At 43.8% G+C, this 27,143-nt stretch overlaps 1 gene segment (V, D, J or C); it reads left to right on the top strand.

Moving 5' to 3' along the window:
* Positions 1-511: 511 nt before the first annotated feature.
* Positions 512-27,143, top strand: LOC118997019 (immunoglobulin heavy variable 3-23-like). The segment is given in 4 exon segments: positions 512-580; positions 18,637-18,715; positions 18,818-19,144; positions 27,037-27,143. Coding segments are annotated over 4 exon segments (582 nt in total).

Below are 27,143 nucleotides of genomic sequence, written 5' to 3' on the forward strand. Positions count from 1 at the left end.
ACTTATATGAGAAAGGTGTCCCCATATGCAAATTTCACTGCCAGATCAAGTGCAAACCCTGCCCTGGGCTGTGGGGGTCCCCAGCTCTCTCCTCACAGGAGTTTGAGGTCTTGGGGAAAGCAGAGCTGTGCTCTAGAATAAGATGGAACTCCTGGGTCTCTTTCTATACCTGGTGACAGCCTCCCCTGGGTGAGTGTCTCATATGTCAGACACTGGTCTATGGGATGAGGGTGATTGCATGTGACTGACAGGATATGCTGCTCCTCATTCCCAGGTGTGTTGTTCCCGGTACAGCTGCTTGAGTTGTGCCCAGAACTCGTGAAGCCTTTAAGACTTTGTCCCTCACCTGAACTCTCTCTGTATTCTCTTCAATGAGGTCCCCAGGCTCCAGGGAAAAGGCTGGAATAGGCCAGTACATTATAGACTGGTGGGGGTAAAAACTACATCCCCACACTGCAATCCTGCCTCAGCATCACCAAGGACACCTATTGAGAGCCAAGTTTATTTAACAATGAGCAGTCTCACTACTGATGAGAAGACTGTGTATGAATGTGGGACAGACACAGTGAGGAAAATCAGGGTGAGTCCAGACACAAACCTCCCTGCAAGAGACAAGAGAACTAGGCTGAAGGGGGCACTCAAGGACTACAGATTGTTTTGGAACAGGGAAGATGGGGGTTAAGGCTTAGTCTATTTTCTGATCAGGAGCTTCCAGTCAAACTGATCTTCCACCTGTAGTTACCTAAGAAAGCTATAACTATGATGTGGAGGAGAAATGGTCATTTCTCCTCCACCTGAACACAATGGACAGATGCATATTGTCTCAGACTTGGAACTCTTTTGCTAAATAGTTTTGTTATGACAGTTGGTTTTTGTTTTATTTTGACTGGATCACAAGACGCCCAAAGATCTGGATGAAAGTCATTCCTGGGTTTGTCCAAGTGTGTTTAGGGGTAAACTTATTGGTGTCTCAGAAAAACAAATTGTTTTCACCAATAAAGATGTGCACCCTCCAATCCACTGAGGCGCAGGCTGGAACAAAGAGTGATGGAGGGTCAATTAAGACTCTCCTGCCCTAATGATGGATTCTGAAGCTGGGACAGAGATCTTCTTCCCTGGGCACTCTGGAGGTCAGCTGTCAAACCAGGCTGAGTTCTGAGAGTAGGTCTCCTGGGTCTGCTACCTGTAACCTGCACCTCATGGAATTGTGGGAGGTCTCACTGACCATAGTATGAACACGAATTTCATGGAAATGTAAATCTAAGTATCATTTTTAGGTCTCATTTTCTGGGGGGGGCATGATATATGCTACCATAAAGCAGAAGGCATGCTGGCTTGCCCAAGTTTGGCCATCAGAGCCCACAAATGTGTTTTCTTGAAATAGTAACCAACACTCAGTGAACAAAGCAAGGATCCCATTAACATCAACTTACAATTTGCAAAGCATTTGGCTAACATTCAGTGTGCCCTCGACTTTTAAAGCCCTTTGAAAATACCAGAGCTTCATGGCATCGCAGAGGAAATTACAGAGGGTTGAAAAAAGCAGGGCCGTGTGGCATAAGAGCTCATGGAGTCAACTTCAGCAGACAACGCTGATGACAAGCCACAGCACACAAGCCCTCAGTCCTTGATGTGCAAATGATTTTTCTCCTTCTCCATCTTGAACAACAACCAAGTGTAATTTTTTTTTGGTTTGGGAACATTCCTGGCAAACATTTACTGAAACCAAAATGATGCATTTGACTCATCAGATTACTGTGGATATTTTGTAAGGGGAATGTCTGCTTGAGTCAGATCCCAAGTGTGATAATACATGATAATACCAAGTTCAACATAGAGGATAAACATGCAGTGACTGAAATGAAATGGGAGCACACATAACTGACACATGTTTGCCAATCCAGCACAGTTCCCTTGTCCTGTGAAAAAGGGGGCTTTCTCAGTCCTCTCCAAGGTAGGAGCTACCTGGGACATTCCCCAGACAGTGCAAACCAAAACAGATGTTCTTGCCTTCTCTGGATCTAAGTGAGAACTCAGTGCTTGCAGGGCTGATAGATGTGGAGCACACGGAGTCCACATGGGAAACATCACCACAGCGCCCCCCCATGACCAACCCTAGAGAAGAACACCTTTGACAGACAGCCTGAGTAATGACCAGTAGTGTCAGAGTTCTCACCTGTGATGCCTTGGTCAGTCTGGGAATGTCCATGGGGTTGAAACTGAGGCTCACGTGCATGGGGAGGTGGTAGTTCCTCCAACAACTGGAATGTGCTGCTGGGAGTCTCTGAGCAGTGAGTCTGTCTCCATGTGGAGTGCTGAGGTCTGAGGTCCATAGGCAGCTGGTAGAAAGAGAGATAATCATCAGGATGAGATATCCAGAAAGGACAGAAAGACAGTGTGTCCCTCACTGAGCAACCCAACACCCAGTCACTTACAAAGTCACATCCAGGCCTGAAATCCATGTGGGTGGGCCCTGCCCATATGGGAGGAACAGGAGATAAGGGATACCTGGAGTTAATAGTTAATTACTATGAAAATCATCACTGTGTGTGTGTGTGTGTGTGTGTGTGTGTGTGTGGTTTGCCGAGCAGTAGATATGCAGTGAGATTAGGGCCACATGCAGGAATATTCAGATAGGACCTGCAGGCAGAGGAACTGGAGGGCATCAGAAGCCCCCAAAGCTCCAGACAGCTTCTGAACTCAGATGAGTTGGCTGTGTCAGTGCCTCAGCCAGCTCCAGGGAAGAGGCTCTTTGGTGATTCATGCAGCACTGGTTATGAGGCTCTCTGCAGAGTCACTGAGGTTTAGTATGACCAATTCTCTGTGTCCAGAGATGTTGAAACACATGGTGTTCCCAAGGGAGCACCCTGAACTCAGCATCCATCCATGAGAGGACCATACCCTGTGAGCCCAGACAGGGCCCTCCCTTGCAAGTCATGGGCTGGTTAGCTGGGGACATGTGGAGTCCATGACCTCAGGGCTCATAGGGGTCATGGGGCTCACAGAACTGAGGACTTGGCCCTGTATTACTGTGCCAGTGACACAATAAAGGGAAGTAAGTGTGAGCCCAGACTCAAGCCTTTTTGGGGGAGACAGAAAGGCTGACTGTAGTGGATGCTCATGGCCCAGGGACCACAGACAGCAAATGCAGGGGCTAGTGTTGGCCTGGATGGATATGGATGTGCTTCCACTTGGGAGCACGGATTTCCTCTGAAAATTCCCAGCTGCATCAAGGAATACTTTTTCCTTCGTTGTGGTTCTCATTTCTTACATGGTCATTGCAGACAGCAAAGGAAGAAATGACACTGTCTGTTGAAGATAAGATTCCACCCAATGTCTGGGACCTCTCCTTCACCATTCTTCTGTGTGTTCTTTTTCTTCTTGACAATAAAACACTCTGAGTGCTTTTGTCTTACTTATATTTGTAAATGCCTCCCAAAATGTGGAGTCCAGGCTAGTCCAAACCCCTGTATGCTGAGCTCAGGCTCTCTGCTCCAAAGCATACACACAATATCCTCACATGTGTCCTTCCTTCTGACACTCACACCTCACACTGCAGGGGTTGTGATCATTCCTCAGGACCTCCACCCCTCAGGTCTTTGTCCTCCTTGCCGCATGTTACCTTCCTGCCCCTCATTTACTGGGTGGATGTGGAAATGCACCCCAACATCTGTTTGAATGATCACAGTGTTTTTACTCTGGTTTTCTTTAGTTTCCATTTGAAAAGGACACGTGGTCACATTTATGTCCCAACCAGGGAATTAATAATCTCCCCATGTCAACACCTTTAACTCAGTCATCCCTAAGTTAATCACTCTGCAGAGCCATGTTATATAAGAGAACACTCATCATCCCCAGCAGCAGGAATCTGGATGTTCCTGCGAATTTGGGTTCAGCCATTCTGGTTCCCTGAGGATCTGCTCTCAGCTGCACCACAGGAATCTGGGAACAGGCCTCCTTGTTGAGCTGCTTGAAGTTGTGTGGGATAGTGTGAGTGAGTGCATTTGGGTGTATACTCATGTCAACTTGCTGACACATGATTGTGACTCTCTGTGATGTGTGCACATGAATGAGGCATTCTGTGTTTTGAGTCTCCCACAGCCCACAGAACAAGGGAATCAATGAGAACCAGACCCTGGGGAGATGCAGCCCACTAGAAAGCCTGTGTTTCCCTCTCTGTCACCAGAGGTGTGACCCCAAGGACAAGAATGCATCACGAGCATAGCATGCTTGGAGATCTTCTCATTGATCAAAACTGAATTCTGAGAGCTTCAGCTAGTGAATGTAAAAAGGTTGAATGGTGCAGTATTTCTTACTAAATGTGTTCTCCTTGTCCTCAGGTGTTCTGTCCAAGGTGAGCTGCACAAGTCAGGCTCAGGGCTGGTGAACCCCATACAGGAGCTGCAAGGATGAAAGCCAGGACTAGTGCATACCCCACCCCAAATTTTCTTACAGAACAGTCTCTTGACCCAGGAAGATATTCTGCATCAGTATCTCCCTGCAGATGAACTCCATGACCACCAAGGACATGGCCCTAGATTACTGGACAACACTAATGGAGTGAGAAAGTGCCAGCCCAGACACCAAAATCCATCTTCAGGGGGCAAAGGTGGAGTTGGGCTCTAGGGGTTCTCAGGACACTGGACATCTGGGGCCATCAGGTTAGCAGGTGCAGAGAGAGGCTGGAAACAAGATTATTGAATAAGCCTGTAATTCTTCTCTTTGAGAAGAAAACTCCTGCATGTATACCTTCCATCCTAACCTTGTATTATGTGTGCAACTGCTACTCTGTGTTGTAGTGTGTCAGTTAATATGTGCATCTCTGTGTTGATACTGTGTGCTTTATCTGAACATACAATTTTTGTTTTTGTGAGTGTGTGTGCTTTGTAATTTCATGTTTGCATACTTATATGCGTGTTTCTAAGGGATTTTCTACTCTTAGTACTGGCATGACTTTTATGGAAAAGTAAAGGCTTAATGTGTTTCTTTATAACATTTGCTAATTTTTAATAAATGGCTCAGTTGTTGAAACATATGTCTGAAGATACACGTTGATATACATGCCTTTGCCTGGTGTCTTTTCACCCATGACACTGAGCTCTGCAGGCATCTGGTTGGTGGATTTGTCTGTGTGTGCAGGTTTACACCCATATCTCAAGTGGACACAGCTGCACATGATGTCTGACTCTCTGTGTGTCCCTCCATGTCCTGGGCCCAGACACCACGGGCCCTCCATTTGCTGATGAGCCTGATCAGGTTGAGGGCTCCTGGGCCTCAGCTGTCATTTTTATGTCCACATGGAATCCAGGTAAGGTTGTGAGCTCAGTGCTCCACACGCAGGATCTCCCACATCTATCATTAGGAGGAGCCCCTCTCTTCTTCAGGAAGCAGTGCTAACACCACACTGGGGACTTGGGAGTCTGAGGCCTGAGATGTGCCTCATCAAACTCACTCTCTTTCATGTGAGACCCAAGTGTTTCAGGTTTGTTGTGGGTGGGATTTTCATTGGGAGCATGTTGGATTCTAGGAGCAGTCCAGGGAATCCCACCTCACTGGCTCTGAAGTTCAACAGGCCCTGACTATGATCATAATAGTCAGACAGGGCACATGTTTAATCAAAAGATCTTCTAGACAGAAACAGACAACTTTTTTCCAATTATAAATAAGTTTCATGTTAAATTCCTCAGTAGGCAAAAATGTGTACAGAGTGAATATATCTTCCAGCATAGAGTGACAAGCATCCCTCCTGCTTGCTTAGTATGAGACTAGTATACACAGTCACACACACATTCACACTACAATCACGCACACCATCACACACACAATGACAAGCAGTGACACAGAGAATCACAAGACAGTTGGTCACACAGTCACATATAGTCACACAGCAACATATTGTCACACAGTGACACATGCAGTCACAAACTGTGACACACTGTCTCACATAGTTTTGTGCAAAAGTATTACTTCTTTATTTCCACAACCACAGCTCACCATGGTGAACTTGCTTTTTAATCTATAACCGTGTTCCCTAATAATCATATTTTTTAAATTTATATAATTATATTTAATTCTTGTTCAAGTACAGACTTCTGTCTTATATTCCCAACCCTGCCCGCCCCCCGCCCCATGCTCCCCACCTCCCTCCCCTTTCCGCCCCCCACCCTTAGTTATTCACCATGTGTCCTTTATACTTGTTCATGTGAGTCCATTCCCTTTTCCCCTATGATTCTCACCCCTCACCCCTCTGGACCCTGTCAGCCTTTTCCATGTTTGAGTGTCATTGGTCATATTTTTCTTGCTTGTTTGTTTTGTTTAGATTCCTGTTAACGGTGAGATCATATGATATTTGTCTTTCACCGCCTGGCTTATTTCGCTCAGCATAATGCTTTCCAGTTCCATCCATGATGTTGAAAGGGTAGTAGTTCCTTCTTCCTTTCTGCAGCATAGAATTCCATTGTGTAAATGTACCATAGTTTTTTGATCCAGTCATTTACCGATGGGCATCTAGGTTGCTTCCAACTCTTGGCTATTGTGAATTGTGCTGCTATGAACACCGGGGTGCATAGGACCTTTTGGATTGGTGTTTCAGGGTTCTTAGGATATACTCCCAAGAGTAGAATTGCTGGGTCAAAAGCCACGTCCATTTTTAGTTTTCTTAGAAAATTCCATACTATTTTCCATAGCGGTTGTACCAGTCTGTAATCCCACCAACAGTGAACTAGGGTCCCCTTTTCCCCACAACCTCTCCAGCACTTGTTGTTTGTTTCTTTGTCTATGATAGCCATTCTGACTGGTGTTAAGTGATATCTCATTTTGGTTTTCATTTACATCTCTCTGATAGCTAGCGATATGGAGCATCTTTTCATGTGTCTCTGGATCCTATGTATGTCCTGCTTGGAGAACTGTCTGTTCAAGTCCTCTGCCCATTTTTTGATCGGGTTGCTTGTTTTCTTTGAGTGGAGTTGAATGACTTCTATGTATATTTTGGAGATTAAACCCTTATCTGAGGTATCATTGGCAAATATGTTTTTCAAAGCTGTTGCTTCTCTTTTTACCTTGATACTGTTTTCCTTAGCCATGCAGAAGCTTTTAATTTTGATGAGATCCCATTTGTTTATTCTTTCCTTTATAACCCTTGCTCTAGGGGGCGTATCAGTAAAAATATTGCTGCTTGGAATATCTGAGATTTTCTTGCCAATGCTCTTCTCTAGGGCTTTAATGGTTTCACGGCTTATATTTAAGTCTTTTATCCACCTTGAATTTATTTTGGTGTATGGTGTAAATTGGTGCTCAAGTTTCATTTTTTTTGCATGTAGCTGTCCAGTTCTCCCAACACCAATTGTTGAAAAGGCTGTCTTTACTCCATTTTATGTTATTGCCCCCTTTGTCGAATATTAATTGACTGTAGAGAGTTGGGTTTATTTCTGGGCTCTCTGTTCTATTCCATTGGTCTATGTGCCTGTTTTCGTGCCAGTACCAGACTGTTTTGATTACAGTGGCCTTGTAATATAGTTTGATATCAGGTATTGTGATCCCTCCTACTTTGTTCTTCTTTCTCAAAATTGCAGCTGCTATTCGGGGTCTTTTATGGTTCCATATAAATTTTTGAAGAGTTTGTTCTATGTCTGTAAAATATGCCATTGGTACTTTAATAGGTACTGCATTGAATCTGTAAATTGCTTTGGGTATTATGGACATTTTGATGATGTTAATTATTCCAATCCATGAACATGGTATATGTTTCCATTTGTTTGTGTCTTCCTTGATTTCTTTTTTCAGTGTTGTGTCGTTTTCTGTATACAGGTATTTTACCTCCCTGGTTACATTTATTCCCAGATATTTTATTTTGGTTTTGCTATATCAAATGGGATTTTTTCTTGATTTCTGCTTCTGGTGATTCATTGTTAGTTAAACAAAATGCCTTAACTTCTGGATATTGACTTTGTAACCCGCTGATTTGCCAAACTCATTTATTAGTTCGAGCAGTTTTTTGGTAGAGGCTATAGGATTTTCCATGTACACTATCATGTCATCTGCAAACAATGCCAGTTTTGTTTCCTCCTTTCCGATTTGGATGTCTTTTATTTCCTTTTCCTGTCTGATCGCTGTGGCTAGAACTTGTAATACTATATTGAATAGAAGTGGTGAAAGTGGGCATCCATGTCTTGTTCCTGATCTTAGTGGAAAAGCTTTTAATTTTTGCCCATTGAGCATGATGTTGGCTGTATGTCTTTCATATATCGCCTTTAGTATATTAAGGAATGCTCCCTCTATTCACACTTTGCTGAGTGCCTTTATCATAAATGTGCATTGTACCTTATCAAGAGTTTTTCTGCAACTGTTGATATGACCATGTGGTTTTTGTGCTTGCTTTTGTTTATGTGGTGTATTACATTGCTAATTTGTAGATATTGAACCATCCTTGCATCCCCGGGATGAATCACACTTGGTCGTGCTGTATGATCTTTTTGATGTATTTTTGGATTTGATTTGCCAATATTTTGTTGAGGATTTTAGCATCTATGTTTATCAGCGATATTGGCCTGAAGTTTTCTTTCTTTGTTGTGTCTCTATCTGGTTTTGAAATTAGGATGATGCTGGTTTCATAAAAGGAGTTTGCAAGTTCCCCATCATTTTGAATTTTTTGGAATAAACTGTGAAGAATAGAGGTTCGCTCTTCCTTAAATGCTTTTTACAGTTCTGTGAAACCATCTGTTCCAGGGCGTTAGTGTGATGGGAGTTTTTGATTACTGCTTCAATTTCATTTGCTGTTATTGGTCTGTTCAGGCTTTGTACTTCTTCTTCATTGAGTTTTGGAGATTATATTTTTCTTGAAATTTGTCCACTTCACCTTGGTTTTCAAATTTTTGGCATACAGTTCTGTCATTAAATGCTTTGGTCTTGTCATTAAATTCTACTCTGGTCTTGGTTATTTCCTTCCTTCTACTTGCTCTGGGCTGTCTTTGTTGTTGTTCTTCAAGTTCTTGCAGGCATAGGGTTAGGTTGTTTGTTTGGAATTTTTCTATCTTCTTTAGGTAAGTGTGTTTTGCTATGAACTTCCCTCTCAGGACTGCCTTTGCCGTGTCCCATAAGTTTTGGGTTGTTGTTAGTTCATTTTTATTTGTTTCCTGAAAGTTTTTGATTTCCTCCCTAATTTCAATCTTGACCCATTCGTTGTTTAATAGCATACCATTAAGTCTCCATGATTTGGGGTGTTTCAAGTTTTTTTTTTTCCCTTGGGGTTGTTTTCTAATTTCAGACTCTTGTCGTCAGAGAAAATGCTTGGTATGATTTCAATTTTCTTGAATTTGCTGAGGCTTGTTTATTGTCCTATCATGTGGTCTATCTTAGAAAATGTTCCATGTGTGGGATGAAGGGCTCTCTCTATATATATATATGTCCGTCAAGTCTATTTCATCTAGGGTGTTGTTTAGTGCAGCTATATCTTTTTTTTTACATTTTGTTTGGAAGATCTGTTCATTTTTGACAGTGGGGTGCAAAAATCCCCCACTATAATTGTGTTGCTGTCAATATCTTTCTTGAAGTCTTCTAGGATTTTTCTTATATATTTGGGTGCTCCTATGTTGAGTGCATACATATTTACAATGTTAATGTCTTCTTGGTGGATTCTCCCCTTGAGTATTATGAAGTGACCTTCTGGGTCTCTCTTTATGGCCCTTTTTTTGAAATCTATTTTGTCTGATATTAGAATTGCTACCCCGGCTTTTTTTTCTTGACCATTTCCTTGGAAAATTTGTTTCCATCCTTTCACTTTTAGTCTGTGATGGTTGTTAGTCCTGAGGTTAGTCTCCTGTAAGCAGCATATGTGTGGGTTATGCTTTCTCATCCATTCAGCTATTCTATGTCTTTTGATTGGCGCATTTAATCCATTTACATTTAAGGTTATTATTGATAGGTACTTTTTCATTGCCATTTTTGTACCAGAGTTTTTCTCTGTATCTCTCTTTTCCTTCCTTTCCTTAAAGCTGACCTTTTAGTATTTCTTGTGGAGCTGGTATGGTGGAGGCATTTTTTTTAGAATTCTTTTGTCTAAGAAGCTCTTTATTTGGTCTTCTATCTTGATTGAGAGCTTTGCTGCGTAAAGTAGCCTTCCTTGTAGGCCTCTGGTTCTCTTTACTTGAAATATTTCTTGCCACCCTGGCTGCTGTAGCTCAGTGGATTGAGCATGGGCCTGCCAACCACATGATCACAGTTCGATTCCCAGTCAGGGCACATGCCTTGGTTGCAGGCCAGTTCCCTGTTCCTGGCAGGGGAGGCATGAGAGGCAACCATACATTGGTCTCTCTCTCTCCTTCCCTTCCCCTCTAAGATAAATAAAATAAAGTCTCTTAAAAAAAGAAACATTTCTTGCCATCCTCTTCTTGCTAGGAGTGTTTCCATTGAGAAGTCAGTAGCTATACTTATTGGGGCTCCTTTGTATGTTACTTCATTTTTCTCCCTTGCTGCCTTTAAGATCCTGTCTTTGTCTTGGAATTTTGCCATTTTAATGATGGCGTGTCTTGAAGTGGGCTTCTTTGGATTCCTCTTGAATGGGGCTCTCTGTGATTTGTGGATTTGTGTAACATTTTCTCTCATCAAATTGGGAAATTTTTCTATCATTACTCTTTCATATAGGCTTTCTATCTTTTGTTCTTCTTCTCCTTCTGGTATTCCTATTATTCGGATATTGTTACATTTCATATTGCCTTGCATTTCTCTTAATCTCTCTTCATTCTTTTTGAGCCTCTTTTCCCTTTCTTGCTCTTTCTGGGAGATTCTTTCTACTGTGTCCTCCAACTCGCTGATCTGATCTTCTGCGTAATTGATCCTATTTTTCATTCCTTCTGCTGTGTTCTTTAGTTCCAAAATTGTATTATTCATTTCCTCCTGGCCTTTGCTGATAGTTTCTATTTCCTTTTTCATGTTGATAAAGTTTGTGGAGAGATCATTGTAGCTCCCCTTTAGTTTCTGGTAGCTCCCCTCTAGTTTCTGGTTGCTCATTGTGAGCTCTTTGAATTTCCTGATAAGTAGTGCTTTGAATTCAATATCTGATAGCTGACTTGCCTCTCTTTCATCTGACATTATTTCTGAGACTTCCACCTTTTCTTTCATTTGGGCATTGTTTCTTTGTCTTCCCATTGTTTATGAGATTCTTCTTGTTAGCCTCAGCTTCTTAAACTGATCTTTTCTGACTCCCTGGGTTTATTGTGTGAAGTTCTGCGGTATAATACCTGTGAAATTGAGTGGTTCAGTCTCCTCAGGTATCTTGATGTTCTCTGCTTCCACCTACTCCTTTATTTGTGTGTGTGTGATCAGTTGGAGGGGGAGGCAAAATGGTTTATGACAGCAGGAGAGTACTTTATGATATTTTCAGTCACAGCCCATAGAGAAGCGATAGAAGAACTTTAGGCTATATACAGTGTTAACTGTAATCTTCAACCCAACTATGAAGACAGGATAGACCAAAGATAAGTCTCTTGTTGGGGAGGGAAGGATTGTGAGTTGTATCTAGAAAGCAGTGAGGTTGTGGGTGGTCAGATTTTGAGGTAAGGTGAGAGTAAAGAATAGTAAATAGGCGTAGTGTGTGAGCAAGTAGAGTTAATCACTACAGTAATAGAATTCAGGAACCTGTAAAGTGGGCTAAGACCCGATAGATGTGTTGTGAAGTATTTACAGTGGTATAGAAAGCCAGAAAGAAACAAACAAAGAAACAAACAGAAAAAAAGGGAAGGAGAAGTTAGGAAAAAACAATAAATTTGGGATGAAAGGAAGAGGGACTAAAACAGGAAAAAAGAAAGGAGAGGAACAAATTACTGAAAAATACAGCAACAATAAAATTAAAAAGTATACAATTACTGAAAAAAAAGTTAAAAAAACAAAAAACAAAAATCCCTCCCTTGTTGGTTTCACACTGTCCATTCCGGTTTTTCTGGTTTTGGCAGGACCCCTCTCTGGGCTGGGTTGTAGGCCCAGGAGCCCACCCAGGCACCATCCAGGCTACCAGAACGGGATGCGGGCGTCTGCCCACCTAACAGGCTGCCTGTGTCCTTTGGGATCTGGTACTGGTCCTTCCCAGTCCTGTGGCTGGGTGAGAAGCAAGTCAAGCTGCCTTCGCAGGAGAACACCTCAGTCTACTTTCCAATAAAAACTTCTCCAGAAAGCCTGCCTCTCAGCCCAGCCCAATCCCCAACCCGACAGGTTAGGACAATGCTCCTCTCAAATTTCCCTGGGCTGGTGGGCTGGCAACCACAGAGATCACAACTGAACATGGCTCCCTGTTCTTGCTACCCTCCTGCAAGCCTAGGCCGACAGGTCTCTGTCACCCAGCCCCACCTAGATGGGGAGGGAGGGAACCAGCTCCCTTCCAAGGACTCTGCAGCCGGCCCAAGGCTCCCCAGGGTGCTGGGCTACTGATGAGTCCTCCGTGGCACTGGCCACAGAGGGAAGTCTCTTCACCACTAACGCAGCAGCGGTGGCGGCTCTGAGGCATTATGGGCTGGCCGAAGGCAGCCGGCCCTGTCTCTGCCGCTTTTGTCTTTACTCACAGGTGCCTGGCTCCCAATGAGTCCTCTGTGGCAGATGCCCCGACGCTGACTGTAGACTGAAGCCTCTAGGCCCTAAAAGCTGTGGCAGCAGCAGCTCAAAGGCCATTAGGTGCCAGCCCAGGGCTGCTGGTCCCGCTGCTGCTGCTTTTGACTTTACTCTGGTGTGCCTAGCTCCTGATGAGTCCTCCATGGCAGACGCCCCTCTTCCTGGGCACAGACAGAAGCCCCCGGGCCCCAACCGCTGCAGCAGCCATGGCTCCAGGGCCGTTGTTATGCACCGTCAGAGGGCTGCCGACAAGCAGCAGAGTAAGTCCCGGCCGCCTCCGTCCTTACTCTCATCCCTGAGACCCCACCGAACTGTAGCTGTCTGGTCCATCACTATCTCTGGTCCCTTATTTTCATAAATGCTGGGGAATTTTTGGTTGGGGAATTGATTGCGCTGTTCCTCAGTAGATCTGCCAGGATTTTCTCCCAAGGATACAAGAACTGGAGTCACTCTGTCCTACTTCACCACCATTTTCCTGTTTCCTTATATTCCAAATCATTGATTTAATTCTGGGTCATGCTCTCTACTATTATTTTCCTGTAAATTGTTTGTTTTAATTTGCATTATTATATCTATCTTTCTTTTCTGATTAGATCTTTCTTTCCATGATGTTGAGATCCTCACTACATTCCTTGAACATCCTTATAATGAGTTTTTTGAACTCTGCATCTGGCAGATTGCTTATCTCCATTTTGTTCACTAGTTTTTATGGAGATTTGATTTGCACTTTCATTTAATGTCTCCTAATTTTGGCAGCCTCTTGTTATTTGTTTCCATGTACTAGGTAGAGCTGCTTTGACTCTCTTTCTTGGTAGTGTGGCCTACCATAGTAGGTGTTCTGTAGGGGCCAGGTGGATATCCTCCCCTATTATGAAAGTTGGGTATTGAGGTGCACACATTGAGTGCACTGAGTACATCCTCTCTTGGAATTGAGTCCTGATTATTGTTGTCAGGTCAATGCGAGGTATTTCCATATGCTAGTATGCTGCAAGGTTTGGCTATGAGCAGTGACCAACAACTTTTGAACTCTTTTGGGGATCATCTGAGAAGGGAATAGGCATTTGTGCTCCTATAATTTCAGAATTTCTCCACTGGGTGTACAGTCTCTCAGGTTCCCTGGGTAGTTCAAGCCAAGTTCAGACCCACCTGTGTTCGGCCTGGGGACACCATGAATTAGCTATAAAACAGTCTGCAGATGGATGCTATTGTGGTGGGCTTGGAGTATGCCAGGAGAAGCCAAACTGTGAACCTATACTGGCAGATACTAGTACCAGACCTCTGGGCACTTAACAAATGATCAGGGTTTCAGGAAGTTGTGAAGCATGAGTTAACACCTGCCTTTATATGGAAAAAAAAACATGTTAATATCTTGAGTGAAGCTGTACATTGAATAGTATGTTGCCTTAGGGAACTCCAGTGCAGGAAAAATAGTTTTATTGTGGTTGATGGAGTCTCTGATGTGGCATTTGCATGCTGGCTTAATGGGTCTGTATAGGGAGGTATGAGAAGAGAAAAATAACAATCTATTTGACTTTCTGTCAGGGAAAAGCTGCCACCCAGCACTTGCCTTAATGTCAGACACTTCATTTCTTCCTTGTATGCCACTGGTGCCTTTCAAGCTACTACCCTGGTGCTGTTGTTCAGAGGAATTGAGTATGAGTAAGTCTGTGTGTGGTTTCTTTAAGAAAAACTGCCCAGGACTCTAGAATGTTTTTTTCCACTGACTCCATCCCTACTCAGTTTTGCATCCAAAAGTTGTGGGGGTTTATCTTTGCAACACTGAAATCCTCGGTGACAAGAACTCGTGTTGAGAAGTGAATATTTCCAAAATATTTCTTGTAAAATTTTCCCACCAAAGTGAATATGGTATTGGTCTATCTCATGCCTTCAACCCTCTTTCCAGTCTGGATGCATGTGGATGTACATCTGCATACAGACACCTCCTTGTATTGTTGTGTGAGAGGTTCAGAGAAATAAAACTAGTGCAACCACAGAGAAAAATATGTCTTTGGAAAGACAAAAGTGTTGAAGTGCAGGGTGTGCTCAGGATACCAGGGGACACTGAAGACATGAGTGCACATAGTGTAAAAAGTCCTATCACTGTGTAAAGGGGACTCTAAGTAGCCAGGGCCAATTTTCTGGGTTCCCTGTCCCTGCCTTAGTACCTGATTCTGCTCCTGTGGGGACACCCATCCCCCATGGGTCTTCTCTCAGGTCTCCTGGTTGTAAGCTCTGAGAATGGGGACCCTTGGACTCCATACAGTGTGATCTCCCCACATATTGGGTCAGTGTTGACTACTCTGACTAGAAAAATTGTCCTCTGGGTCTGACCCTCCTGAAGACAAGCAAGGAACCTTCTCACAAGAGTCTTAAGGTTCCAGGCCCTTGAAAAGCAGGAAAAAACAAAGAGTGGACACTTGCCATTCTGTATGTCAGTGATGTTTGCTTTTTTTCTATTGTCAAATCAGGGGACTTGCTAGGTTAGGGTCAGTGTGGCAGACCTACACATGTGCTAAGAACAGAGCACAATGGAGAACTGTAGATCATCACCATAAAAACCATCACTGTGAACAAGTGATTTATTGAGTACTGGAAGTGCAGTGGCATTAGGACCACATGCAGGGCTACTTAAAAGGATCCTGCAGGCAAAGGAACCTGAGGATCTCAGTGTACTCAAAGCTCCTGAGGGATTGAGGGTTCGTGGGTGTTGGATGAGTCAGTGCATCTTGCAGCTCCAGATACTGGACCCCCTGGTTGCTTAGCAGAGCTCTGGTCTGGGGGCTCCTTGCAGAGTTTAATAAGGCCAATTCTCTGTATCCTGAGGTCTATAAGAACAAAATGTCCTTGAGGGAGAATACTGAAGTCAGAGCACAGCCTATAATTTTGGACTAGAGATGCTGAGAATTCCACATCCTGTCAATGCAGAGAGGACCCTCCCCTGTAGGGTGCATGCTGAGCAACAGGGGGTTTGTGGCACATAGGAAGTCAAGAATGCTTCCCAGAGGTAAGTGCAGATGGAACTGGGAGGAATTTCTTCTGAAGGCCTATGTTTTTCCGTTTTCCAGAAAACATCTAAAATAAGATTGCACATGAGGTGATTGTAAATATCCTATTTTATCAGAACATTTACCAAACTCAATAATACAAGAGAACCGCAGTCAGTGAGCATATTTCTGTGGCTTCTTTAGATCTGAATTCTGAGTAACCAGATGCAAGGATGGTTTTGTTAACTCACTAGATGCAGCATTTTGCAGCCACTCTGATCCAGAAATGAGACCTTCAGGCATTAAAGCCCCAAAGTGGTCTGTGTGTGACTCAAAGGCGGTTTCACAATAAAGAGCATGTCCTACGGGGGCCTGTTCCTCCATGGAAGGAACTATGTCTGCACAGAGCTCAGGGATCTTTTCGGTGACACCTGTCCTACTACATAGATTAGGACTTTTCATCCTTAGTCTCCCACTGAGCATGGTCCCTATGCCCTCTGTCTTCTCCCACATCGGTCATGTCTTCCACTATGAAACATTCTTCCTCATGAATATGCAAATGAGAAGAGGTGGTCTCGGTTAAATATGGGTCTATCTGTACCTTGAGAGAATCACCCATCACTTGGCATCATGCTCACAGCACCAAGTACAGGTGACAGCACACAGAGGCAGAGGGACACACAACAGCTTTGTGTGGGTATCCATGCTGGTGACAACCACACACCCCAAGGCTTTGTGCATGGGGTGTGTGTAACGTAAATAACCCACAGAGTTGAAATCTTTGGGAGGATCAGGAAAAGCCCTTTTGCAAGTCAGATTAAAGTACTATGTCCTGCGCCAGCGGCGTAGTTCAGTGGATTGAGCGTGGGCCTACGAACCACACAATCGCGGTTTGATCCCCAGTCAGGGCACGTGCCTTGGTTGCAGGCCAATTCCCAGCAGGGGACTCGCGAGAAGCAACCATACATTGATATTTCTCTCCTTCTCTCCTTCCCTTCCTCTCTAAAGATAAATAAATTTTAAAAAAAATCTTAAAAAATACTATGTCCTAATTAGCAGTTCCTAAGGAGTTACTGAGGTAGGGACCACCAGAGAAATAATGCTAGGCCAGGGTTCTCAATGAGAGTCTCTAATAAACATAAAGAAGTTCAGAATTTTCACAGTAAAGGTGAAACCTGTGAGTAAAGCCCTAGAATTCAGCCATGTCTCTTGCCTGTGGTACCCTGGAATTTGGGTTAAATATTTTTTTCTTTTGCAATTCCAATTGCCATTATTCATTATATTATTTGATCTTCTAGCCTGCAGCAGAGTGGTCAGACACAGTTTGTGATGTGATGGGCCAGTGTTTTCAGTACCCACCTTGCACCACACACAATTATTACAATATTATTGACTTTATTATGAGTGCTGTGACTTACCTCCTGTGTTTACCCTGTAACTGTCAAAGTGTACTACTTTGTCACTTTTCCCTTTCCATCCAGGCTCCCAAATCCAGGTCTATGAGTCTGTTTCTATTCTGCTTTTTTTTCTTCATTAGATTCCACATATAAGTGAAATCACATGGCATTGGTGTTACTCCATCTGGATTTTTTTTATTCAGCGTAATACTCTCTAGGTCTCTCCCAGTCCCAAATAGTAAGATTTAATTATCTTACGGCTGAGGATATCATGTTCTATGACTGAGTAAAAATGGTGGGTTAATTTTCAAATCAGTTCTTTTTGATATTACCAATAATATGCCTATGTGAGGCCATTTCTGAGAAAAGTTACAAGACAACTTGAACTTGCTGTGTGAGGAGGACAAATTACATCATAAGGAACAAAAAACTGGAAATACTGGCTCCAGGATTGCTTAATGCCACCATCCATGTACATGGGAAAGTCCTTTTTTTTTTTTCTGAACACTGATCCACAGAGCATATGACTTCATGCAGAGATGACAACTGTCTCACACAGAAAAGTGACAATATTCTCAAGGGTCATGTTGAGATATGAAAGTGGATGAAAATGGAGGAGATCAAGCTTCTGAAATTTACTTCTGATGAAGCAGGGATGGATCTGTTTCTTACATTATTGATTAGAACTATGTCACAGGTCCACAGAGCCACAAATGCTGATGGTGAAAATAACACAGAACCATAATGCCTGAACAGACCAATCACAGGATGGGGTTGCAATTTTATGGATTAATTTACTTAGCAATCAATGAACAAAGAAAATGAGACTTTTCACAGCAATGATGGTTTCATTTATTTTCTGTTATTTTGCATTAGTGATTGGTATGAAGGTTTATCATAATGAAATTGTTATAATTTAAAAATACTTACTCCCCAATTTCAACCTACATATTTACCTAAGCAGATCTAGTCATGACTGATATTGTTCAATGTCCCCGATGGTGGAACCTGGTTATACCACAGAGTCTTGGAAATAAAAACAAAGGTGAGCAGTGAAGATGCTGAACATTCAGCACCAAACTCCACTAATGAAATGTGTCCCAGGAGCACTGTGTGCATTTCTGTAAATTTCATACTTCTGTCTCCAATGCCCCACACAGACCCCCTCCAACACTGGGCCCATGTGCTCAAGGTCACACTTTATTCTTAGTGCATACTCTGATACCTTTCTAAAAGAAATAGGTCCAGATGGAACTTCCTCTCACCTGAACACGGACCTTCTGGGGCTTTAACGCTACCTCTAGTCATGAGCATAAATTCTCCTGGTTTGTTCAATACTTGTGACATTCAAAGTTATCTCTCATTTTAAATACTGATCTTTTATGAACATTTACTCTCTAAGGTCCTGTGCCCAGCTCCTGGAACATGTGGATCAATAGTGATGACAGAGGCTCAAATGTGCAAAGTAATTCTTAACAGACATGCAACTTTATGTATGTGACACATTAAGGCATTGTCTTTTATGTCACCATTCAAACCCAGAGCTCAATATATAGGAGGAGGGCATGCAAATATGGTCCCTCTGCTCATGAAAAGCAGCCCAGCCCTGATCCTGCAGCTCTGAGACAGGAGCCCAGCTCAGGATTCCCAGGAGTTGACAGTCTCTGCTCAGGACAGAACACAGAACACTCACCATGGTGTTTGGGCTCAGCTGGGTTTTCCTTGTTGCAACTTTAAGAGGTAATTTATGGAGAATGAGAAACTGGGCATGTGAGTTCATATGACTGAGAGAAAGGGTGAGAATGTGACAGTTTTCTGACAAGGATGACTTTGTGTTTGCAGGTATCTGGTGTGATGTGCAGCTGGTGGAGTCTGGAGGAGGCTTGGTGCAACCTGAGGGGTCTCTGAGACTCTCCTGTGTGGCTTCTGGATTCACCTTCAGTGACTACTATATGCACTGGGTCCGCCAGGCTCCAGGGAAGGGGCTGGAGTGGATATCAAAAATTAATTATGGCGGTGGTAGCACATACTACGCCAACTCTGTGAAGGGCCGATTCACCATCTCCAAAGAAAATAGCAAGAATATGCTCTACCTGCAAATGAATAACCTGAGATTCGAGGACACAGCTGTGTATTACTGTGCGAGAGACACAGTGAGTGGAAGTCAGTGTGAGCATAGACATAAACTTCCCTATGGGAGAAACAAGCTGGGGTGTAGGGAGGGCTCAGGACACCAGTGGGCGCTTGGGTCACACAGAGCACCGTTATCAGTTTGGAAGGAGCTTCATATGAACTTTAAGGGATTGTTTCCTTTAGTAAGAACCTAATCACCAAAACAAACAAACACACGAAATATAACCAAAGCCACTGAAATGAAGAACAGACTGACAGTGAACAGAGAGAAGAAGGGTGGGAGTTTCAGGGGAAAGGGGGAAGGGTTGGTCAGGTATAAAGGACCCATGAACAAAAACAAGGTGGGGTTTGGAAATGGGAAGGAGGTGGAAAGGGCCTGGTGGGGAGGTGTAAAAGGCAGAAACCTGCACTTAAACAGCAATTAAAATTAAAATAATTAAAAAGAGCATGTTTCCCTGCAGGTGTGGGTTGACTCTACATACAGCAGTTTTCCTCTAGGAACCGCACTCCCTTTATGGTTCTGAGCTGACCTCTTCAGTATCTGAGTTACAGAGGCTTGTCCTCAGAGGAAAGCATTCTCACATTCTCCAAAGTCAGAGTGTCACGCACATTTGTTACCCCTATTCTAATGAATCAGTGAACCAACTGACCCACATCAGCTGAATCCAACCAGATGCTCCTGTTGGGCTGGAGTCAACAAGGAGCCCATCCGCACCCAGCTCAGAGTCCAAGGTGACCAGCAGCAGGACACATGCATGCTGGATAATGGGCACCAGAGTTACAGGAATGCAGTCCCAGAGGGGAAAGCAAAACCTTAATTGTGCATTCATGACATCAATAGCAGTTGACATCATGTGGACATAGAGGGACCCCCCAGTATACCTTGTTGTGGATATCCAGGGTGACAATGTCACACACACAGAGGGGCTGTGAAAATTTCTGTCCCTTCATTGAGGAGTCTGTTCAGAGCAGGGCACACTTTTCGGCTGGTCAGGAATTGCTGCATGATGTCAGGTAAAGGAGTCTGTTAAGGATTTATTGTTCACCCCTGAGGAGGGTCCTGCTCACAGGAGGGGTTTGTGTGGTTCTTATCTCCCTCCCACCTGCATCAAACTAGGGAGAATCCCCATTTCCACATCAGATTTCCCACATGTGCAGGAGGAGAGAGCGAGGTGAACCCCAACATGTCAGCATCAGACATTGAACATTAGAGCCTGGCTCCTTATTTCACTGAGCACATAGGGAAAACGAGTGAGAATGCACAGCCACGTATAATAATGGATAGAAAATAATTTTAGCCCATAGAAAATAAGAATAATGGCTATATGTATGCAATAAGTGGGGAAATAAAAATTATATGGGCATGTTTGTTCAAAGTGTAGGGTAGAACCTGTGCATTCTACCAGGACATCAGCTTGTTCTGAAGGACTTGGATCCACTTCCTGCTTTTCCTGCTTACACATATGGAAGAATCCACAGATTTATGGGGATAATCAGTTTGGGGAGCTCTACTGAACCATCCTTCCAATTGGGTGGAGCCATAATTGGATTATATTGCTGTTGCTATGATCTGGTGTCACTCCCAAACTCCCAGGTTATTAAAACCTGAAGCCCATGTGACGGTGTTAAGACATGGGGCCTTGGGGCAAGTGATGTTTCTGGGGTAGAGCTGTCATGAATGGGATCAAGTCCTTTATAACAAAGGACAGAGGAAGCTCCCTTGCCCCATCCACCCTCTGAGATTACAGTGAGAGAAGAGTAATATAGGAATCTTTTCTGTAACTGACATCAATCTGCTGGCAGCTGTTACTGTATTTCTCACCTCCAGATTATTGATAAATACATCTCTTTTGTGGGCTAATGACCCAGTCCACAGTAGATTGTTACAGCACCAAGAATGCAGTAGGGTTGTAGAGTGGCATGACCACAAGGGCTGCCTCCCTGGAGATTTCCTGCCATGTGTGTTGTTAAGAGTACAGCATTAGTGTCTTTCCAGTGATATTCAAGGGTATTTTCTCTCTGGTGTTTTTTATAGGCAAAATTTCCTGGTCAAAAGTCATGGGGGGCTGTTAAACAGATGTAGTGAGAAGCAAGGATTAGAAGTGGGTATAATACATGAACACTTTTAGTATTAGTGACATCTTCATGGAGGAAGGTCCACTGTTCATTGGAGGTAAAATCCATAAATGCATGTTTCTTCCAATCACCAGGTCACAGGGACAAGTCTGATGTGCACTTGTAGGTGAGGGCATGAATGCCACCTTCGTGTAACATTAAACAAGCAGGACTGAAGGTTTATGTAGGTTTTATGAATTAAACTAAGTATGACGTTTTTGAAATTTCCCAGAGATTGCATATGACAATGACAGTGCAACATTTGATTATAATTACCCCTTATGGAATAATTATTAATGTGCTGTGTGTGCCTCAGTCACTGGATGTGACAGTTGTCAAGAGATTGGGGGAAGGGGGTGAAGAGGCTGAGCAGAGAGGGTGTCCAGGGCAGTTGAAATGCTCTATAAGTGTTTGTTTCTTCTTCCCACTCTCTTTCTCTGCAATGATGGACTTTCCATGCACAGATGCACAATGGCCAGGGATTCTGACTTAAAAGCACAAGACAGCAGACCTTGCAGTTCACACTGACTTCAGCCAAGAAGGCTGATGATGGGAATGATTGTCTCTGTATGTCCACAGATGGACAATGCCATACAAAGAATTTATGCTGAGCTTAGTATCCTGAAACACTGTGCACGCTCAATATCACTGTAACTTACATCGTGTTAAATTGCCAGATGATATAATTTAGCAATCGCTATAATACCTATACAGCACGTGCAGATACTACCCCCTCATAAAACTTTCCCTTGTTAGAATGGTTGTGCTTTTTTCTCTAGTCAAATGGGGACCTTCACTCAGAGAATTGACTTATCTGTCACTAAGCGAAGAATAACATGTAAATGTACATCAATATGTGCAGATAAACCTAGATTTGCAGCTGTCCCTGCACATCAGGGAGATCAGTTCCAACCTCCAGGTCTCTGAAGTTTGCACTCACTGCAGCAGTTAAAAAAAATGAAGCACCATGAAGTTTGAGCTGAGCTGGGCACTCGGTCTGAAGCTTTTACATGGTAGCATTACAGAGAGACTGAGGTATTCTGTGTGTGTGTGTGTGTGTGTGTGTGTGTGTGTGTGTTTCTGCTGCTAATGAAAGTCTCTTGTTCACAGGTGTCAGATGTGAGGTGCAGTTGGCAGAGTCTGGTGCAGACATGAGGCAGCCTGGAGGGTCTCTGAGACTCTCTTGCAAAGATTCTGGATTCATGTTCAGTGACTGCTATATAAACTGGATCCCTCAGGCGCCAGGAAAGGAAATGGAGTGGATAGATTTTATTAGAAACAAAGCTAACAGTCACACAACAGAATATGCTGCATCTGTGAAAGGCAGATTTGCCATCTCAAGAAATGATTCCCAAAGCACTGCCTATCTGCAAATGAACAGCTTGAAAGCTAAGGACTCTTCCCTGTATTACTGTGCAGAAGACACAGAGAGGTGAAATTATTGTGAGCGCAGACACAAGCCTCCTTACAGGTGGCATGACAAATAAGTGGGACACTCAAGGCCCACAGGTTCTGCAGGGCATGGGACACATGGAGGTTCATTAAGGTTTTGCTTCATTTCTGGCAGGGAGCTTCCTCTTCACCTGACATTCAACATGTAGGTACCTGTTGGGAACCACTCTTCCTGGTTTCAGAAATTGTAACTACCCCCACATGGCTAAGGATGACTGGGCACCCTTTGGATTGCAAGCCACAAAGGAGACAAAGCTTGTTTCTGGTAGCTAATGCTGCCTCAGTTTTCTCCCCCTGTCCCCAAACCATGGTCAATGTTCATGATGGATAAGACTCCTCCCAGTGAGGGGCAGCCTAAGCCAGACTTGATCACTTGGAAGGCCAGCATGGAAGAGCTCAGGGGGGCTGTGACAAAGAGGGAGCAATGGACCCTCCCCCCCCCAGCTATGTGGCATAGCCCCAGTCCCCATGTCCTCTGGGAGAAGCACTTCCTGGCTCTAATCCACTTAACCCTGAAAACCTGATGGGGATGGATGCAGCTCCTTGCCTTGTTAGAGCGGTATCTGGGGGAAATCTGGCATAAAAATAATTCCTAAAAACCCCTATGAAACCTGCTCTATTAAGAGTGTTTTCATTCATATGATAAGGGTCCAAGCAGGAAATGAGTATGTCTCCCAAAGTTTTTGCAAACTCCCTTTCCTGACAGATACTGACTCAGAGAAAGCCCTCAGATTTCTTTGAAATGTTATATTTTGTTTGATCCTTGTCACCCTGTATTCCTGTATATTACAACCCAATAAAGGGCCCTGGAGGAAGGGGCTCCTGGCCTTTTTCCTCTGAGAAACTGGCCACTTCTCCTCCCCAAGCAGAACATGTTTTGGTAATGTTTACTTTCATCCATGGCAGATGGGGGGACTTGAGGGCAAAGTTGCCCCCACAGGTACCTAGGAAATCATTCACCACAGTCTAAAGTGGTTGCTTCACACTATCTACATGCATTGGGTAGATGCATATTACCTTTGCCTTGGAACTCTTCCCCTAAATAGCTCTGTTTTGACTGTTGGTTTTGTGTTTGTTTGTGTATATTACAAGGTGCCTAAACATTCATCTGATGGTTAATCATGTTTTTTTTCTGTGTGATTAAAGGTGAACTTACCTGTGAAATGGTGGCTCAGAAAAGCAGATTGTTTTTCCCAATGCAAATGAACACCCTTCACTCCACCAAGATACTGACTGAAACAAACTGAAGAGCATAAATTAACCCATTCCTGCCTGTGTGGTGGATTCTAGAGTTGAAGCAGAGGTATTCTTCCTCCCTGGATGCCCTGGTCCTCAGCCAGGGTCCTCAGTGATTGATCTTGCAGGCAATTTTCTTCCAACATGATCTTGCAAAACCACCAACTGCAAAATGCCTTAATGTGGAAAAGCTCAGGATTAACATTAACTGAAATGATAGAGATATATCTGATTCCTTATATTAGTGTGAACATTTGCCTAAAAAGAATGCTTGGTGCAGGTGCAAAAGTGGTTATACATGGTCATAGCAAGATTGACATAGAGGATAAATATGCAATGACATAAATGCCTTGGTGACACACATAAGTGATACATGCTTGATAAATAGAGCACTGACCCATTGTCCTAAAAAATGGAAACATTCTCTGTGTTCTCCTTGATAGTAGGCACCTGGGACATTCCTTAGACAGCAAAATCTTAAACAGACATTCTTGTCTGTCCCTGGGACTAAGCAAGTACTCAGCTCCTACTGGACTGATAGCTTTGGAGAACTCAGAGCCCAGGAGGGGAACATCACCACAGCTCCTCGATGACCAGTCCTAGAGAATGTCTCCTTTGAGAGGGAGTCAGAGCAATGACCAATTGTTTCTAAATTCTACCCATGATGCCTCAACCAACATGGGCAAGTCTATGAGGGTTGAACAAGAAACCCAAGTGCAGGAAGACATGGTGATTCCTGAAGGGACTAACCACTGAAGCTGTGGGTCACTGAACAATGAGTCTGTCTCCACATGGGATGCAGAGTCTGAGGTATGCTCAGAAGAGAAGATAACCATGTGGATATAGCACCGAGAATAGACAAAAACTTGGATGACACGCACAGAGATGACCTCACCTAGGAAGACAAACCCTGGCCTAGAATCCACTGGGGGCACTGCCCAAGTGATAAGTACAGCAGAGAAGGGAGACTTGGAGTGCATTAGCACAAAAATCATCGTGGTGTATTTTTGTCATTCATTGAGCAGTAGAAGTGCAGTAGGATTTGGGCCACATGCAGGGACAATCAGATATGACCTACCACCAGAGAAACCTGAGGACATTAGAGACTCCCAAGGCTCCCAATAGCTTCAGGGCTCAGGGGTGTTGTTTGCGTCAGTGCATCAGGCAGGTTCAGGGAAGGAGCTTCCTGGTGTCTTCACAGAACCCCAGCTATGAGGGCCTGCAGAATCCCTGAGGTTTAGTAAGTTTGGTTCTCTGTGTTCAGAGATTTAAAGCACACAGTGTCCCTGGGGGAGTTTCTGGAAGTCAGGGGACATTTAATTCTGGACTAGAGATGCTGAGACGTTCATTCTCTATGATCCCTGACAGGAACCTCCCCAACATGATGCAGAGCTGGCATCAGGGGGAGGGTGGGTCTCACAAGCTCACAGCAGCTGCCCAAGGAGCAGGTTCAGGAGAAGCTGGGACAAGATTCCCTGTTTCCTGAGAGGGCCTGTGTCCTTTTCTTTTCATGAAAACCTCCAAAGGAAGAGTTGGACATATGGTTTCTGTAAATATCTTATAAGGGCTTTCACCGAACCCCATAATACATGAGAAACACAATCAATGGTATTTGTGGGTTTTCTGTATATCTATCTGTATTGTGAGGAGCTGTGAATACGAATGGCTTTATTGACTCATGAGGTAGAGAATTTTGTAGAGACACTGATCCAGAAATAATATATTCAGGCATTAAATCCCAGAATTGGGAGCTTTCCATGTCTCTAAAAATTGGGTTTGCAACGAGGAGCATGTTCCATTGGAGCTTGTTCCTCAGTGGGAGGAGCTATGTCTTCACAGAACTCAGAGATCTTCTAGGGGACCCATATCCTACAACACTGTGTAGGGCTTGAACCCTCAGACTCATTTGGAGTATTGCCGCTGTGTCCTCTACTTTCTCTCAGGTGGAGTCATCTCTTCAGCTATGGAAAGCTCTTCCCTATACTTAGGCAAATGAGAAGAAGTAGACTAGTTTGAATGTGGGTCTGTGTTCCCTGAGCATCAACCGTAAACACCACCACCGATAAAATTCCTGATGATATAGTCCCTCACCCTGGACTGAATCTGGAGAGTTCTCTTCCTGGTAGCAATTGCCAGAGGTAAGGGACTTTGCAGTTCCAGGTTTGAGGAGGTGATCATGTACACTAAAGTGAGATTTTTCTCCCACTCTCAATGCTGTTCATAAGTGCCCACTGCATGATTCAGCAGGTGCAGGTGGGTGCCGAAGTGAGGATACCTGAGGCCTTGGGGAAGGTCTCCTGCAAGGCTTCTGGACACAACTTCACCAGGTATGCTGTGCACTGGGTGCGACAGACCCAAGAAAAAGAGCTGTATGGATGGGGCAAGTTGATCCTCAATATAGTGCTTCAATCTATGCACAGAGGATCCAGGGCAGAGTCACCATGACCACAGACATATCCATGAACACAGCGTGCACGGAGCTGCACAGATTGAGAGCTGAGGACACACCTGTGTATTACTGTATAAGACACATGGTGAAGGGAAGTTAGCATGAGCCTAGGCACACCCCATCCTGTGTGAGGAGCTTCAACCACTAGGAATCCCTCTGGATACCTAAACTCAAGGAGCTTTCAGGAGCAGGTGAAGCTGAAGGTTTGGGCTGGGTTTCTGCTGGTTTCTTCTTCATTAACAGTTTTCCTCCACAAAATTATCTGGGTCCCTGATTCTGTGTCACTAATGATGTCTCTGGGGTAGAAAATGTGTTGGAAACACAGCATTCTCATGTGATCAATAGGAAGAGTCTCTTTTAGACACTGTTGTGACCGATTCAGAAGACACATCAAACCTACTGACCAATATCAGCTGAATGTAACCAGATTCAGGGGATAAAATAATACAGAGACCATTTCCATCATATTTTCTTATCCTTATGCAGTAGGTCAGAGGCCAACTGTGAGTGAAGGTCACTGAATGCATGGTTCTTCCAGTTCCCATGTCACAGAGGACAGCTGATGTGTCCTGAGGGGAGAACAATGGGCCACCAGTGGTAGTGGGAGGACTTTGGGACTCGACTGTTCAGGTTTCTGAGACTTTAAATAAGTTTTATGTAAAAATGTTGTTTTCAGTCTTTGCAGAGATTGCGAGTGGTGGTGACCGTGAGTATAAGAGCCCTGGCTACATTGCACAGTGCTGGTTTGTGATGATGCTGTACTGTGAGCACCTCCTTCCCTGA

Source organism: Sturnira hondurensis, unplaced genomic scaffold, assembly GCF_014824575.4.
Source record: "Sturnira hondurensis isolate 20B ecotype Veracruz unplaced genomic scaffold, ASM1482457v3 Scaffold0012092, whole genome shotgun sequence".
Lineage (NCBI taxonomy): Eukaryota > Metazoa > Chordata > Mammalia > Chiroptera > Phyllostomidae > Sturnira > Sturnira hondurensis.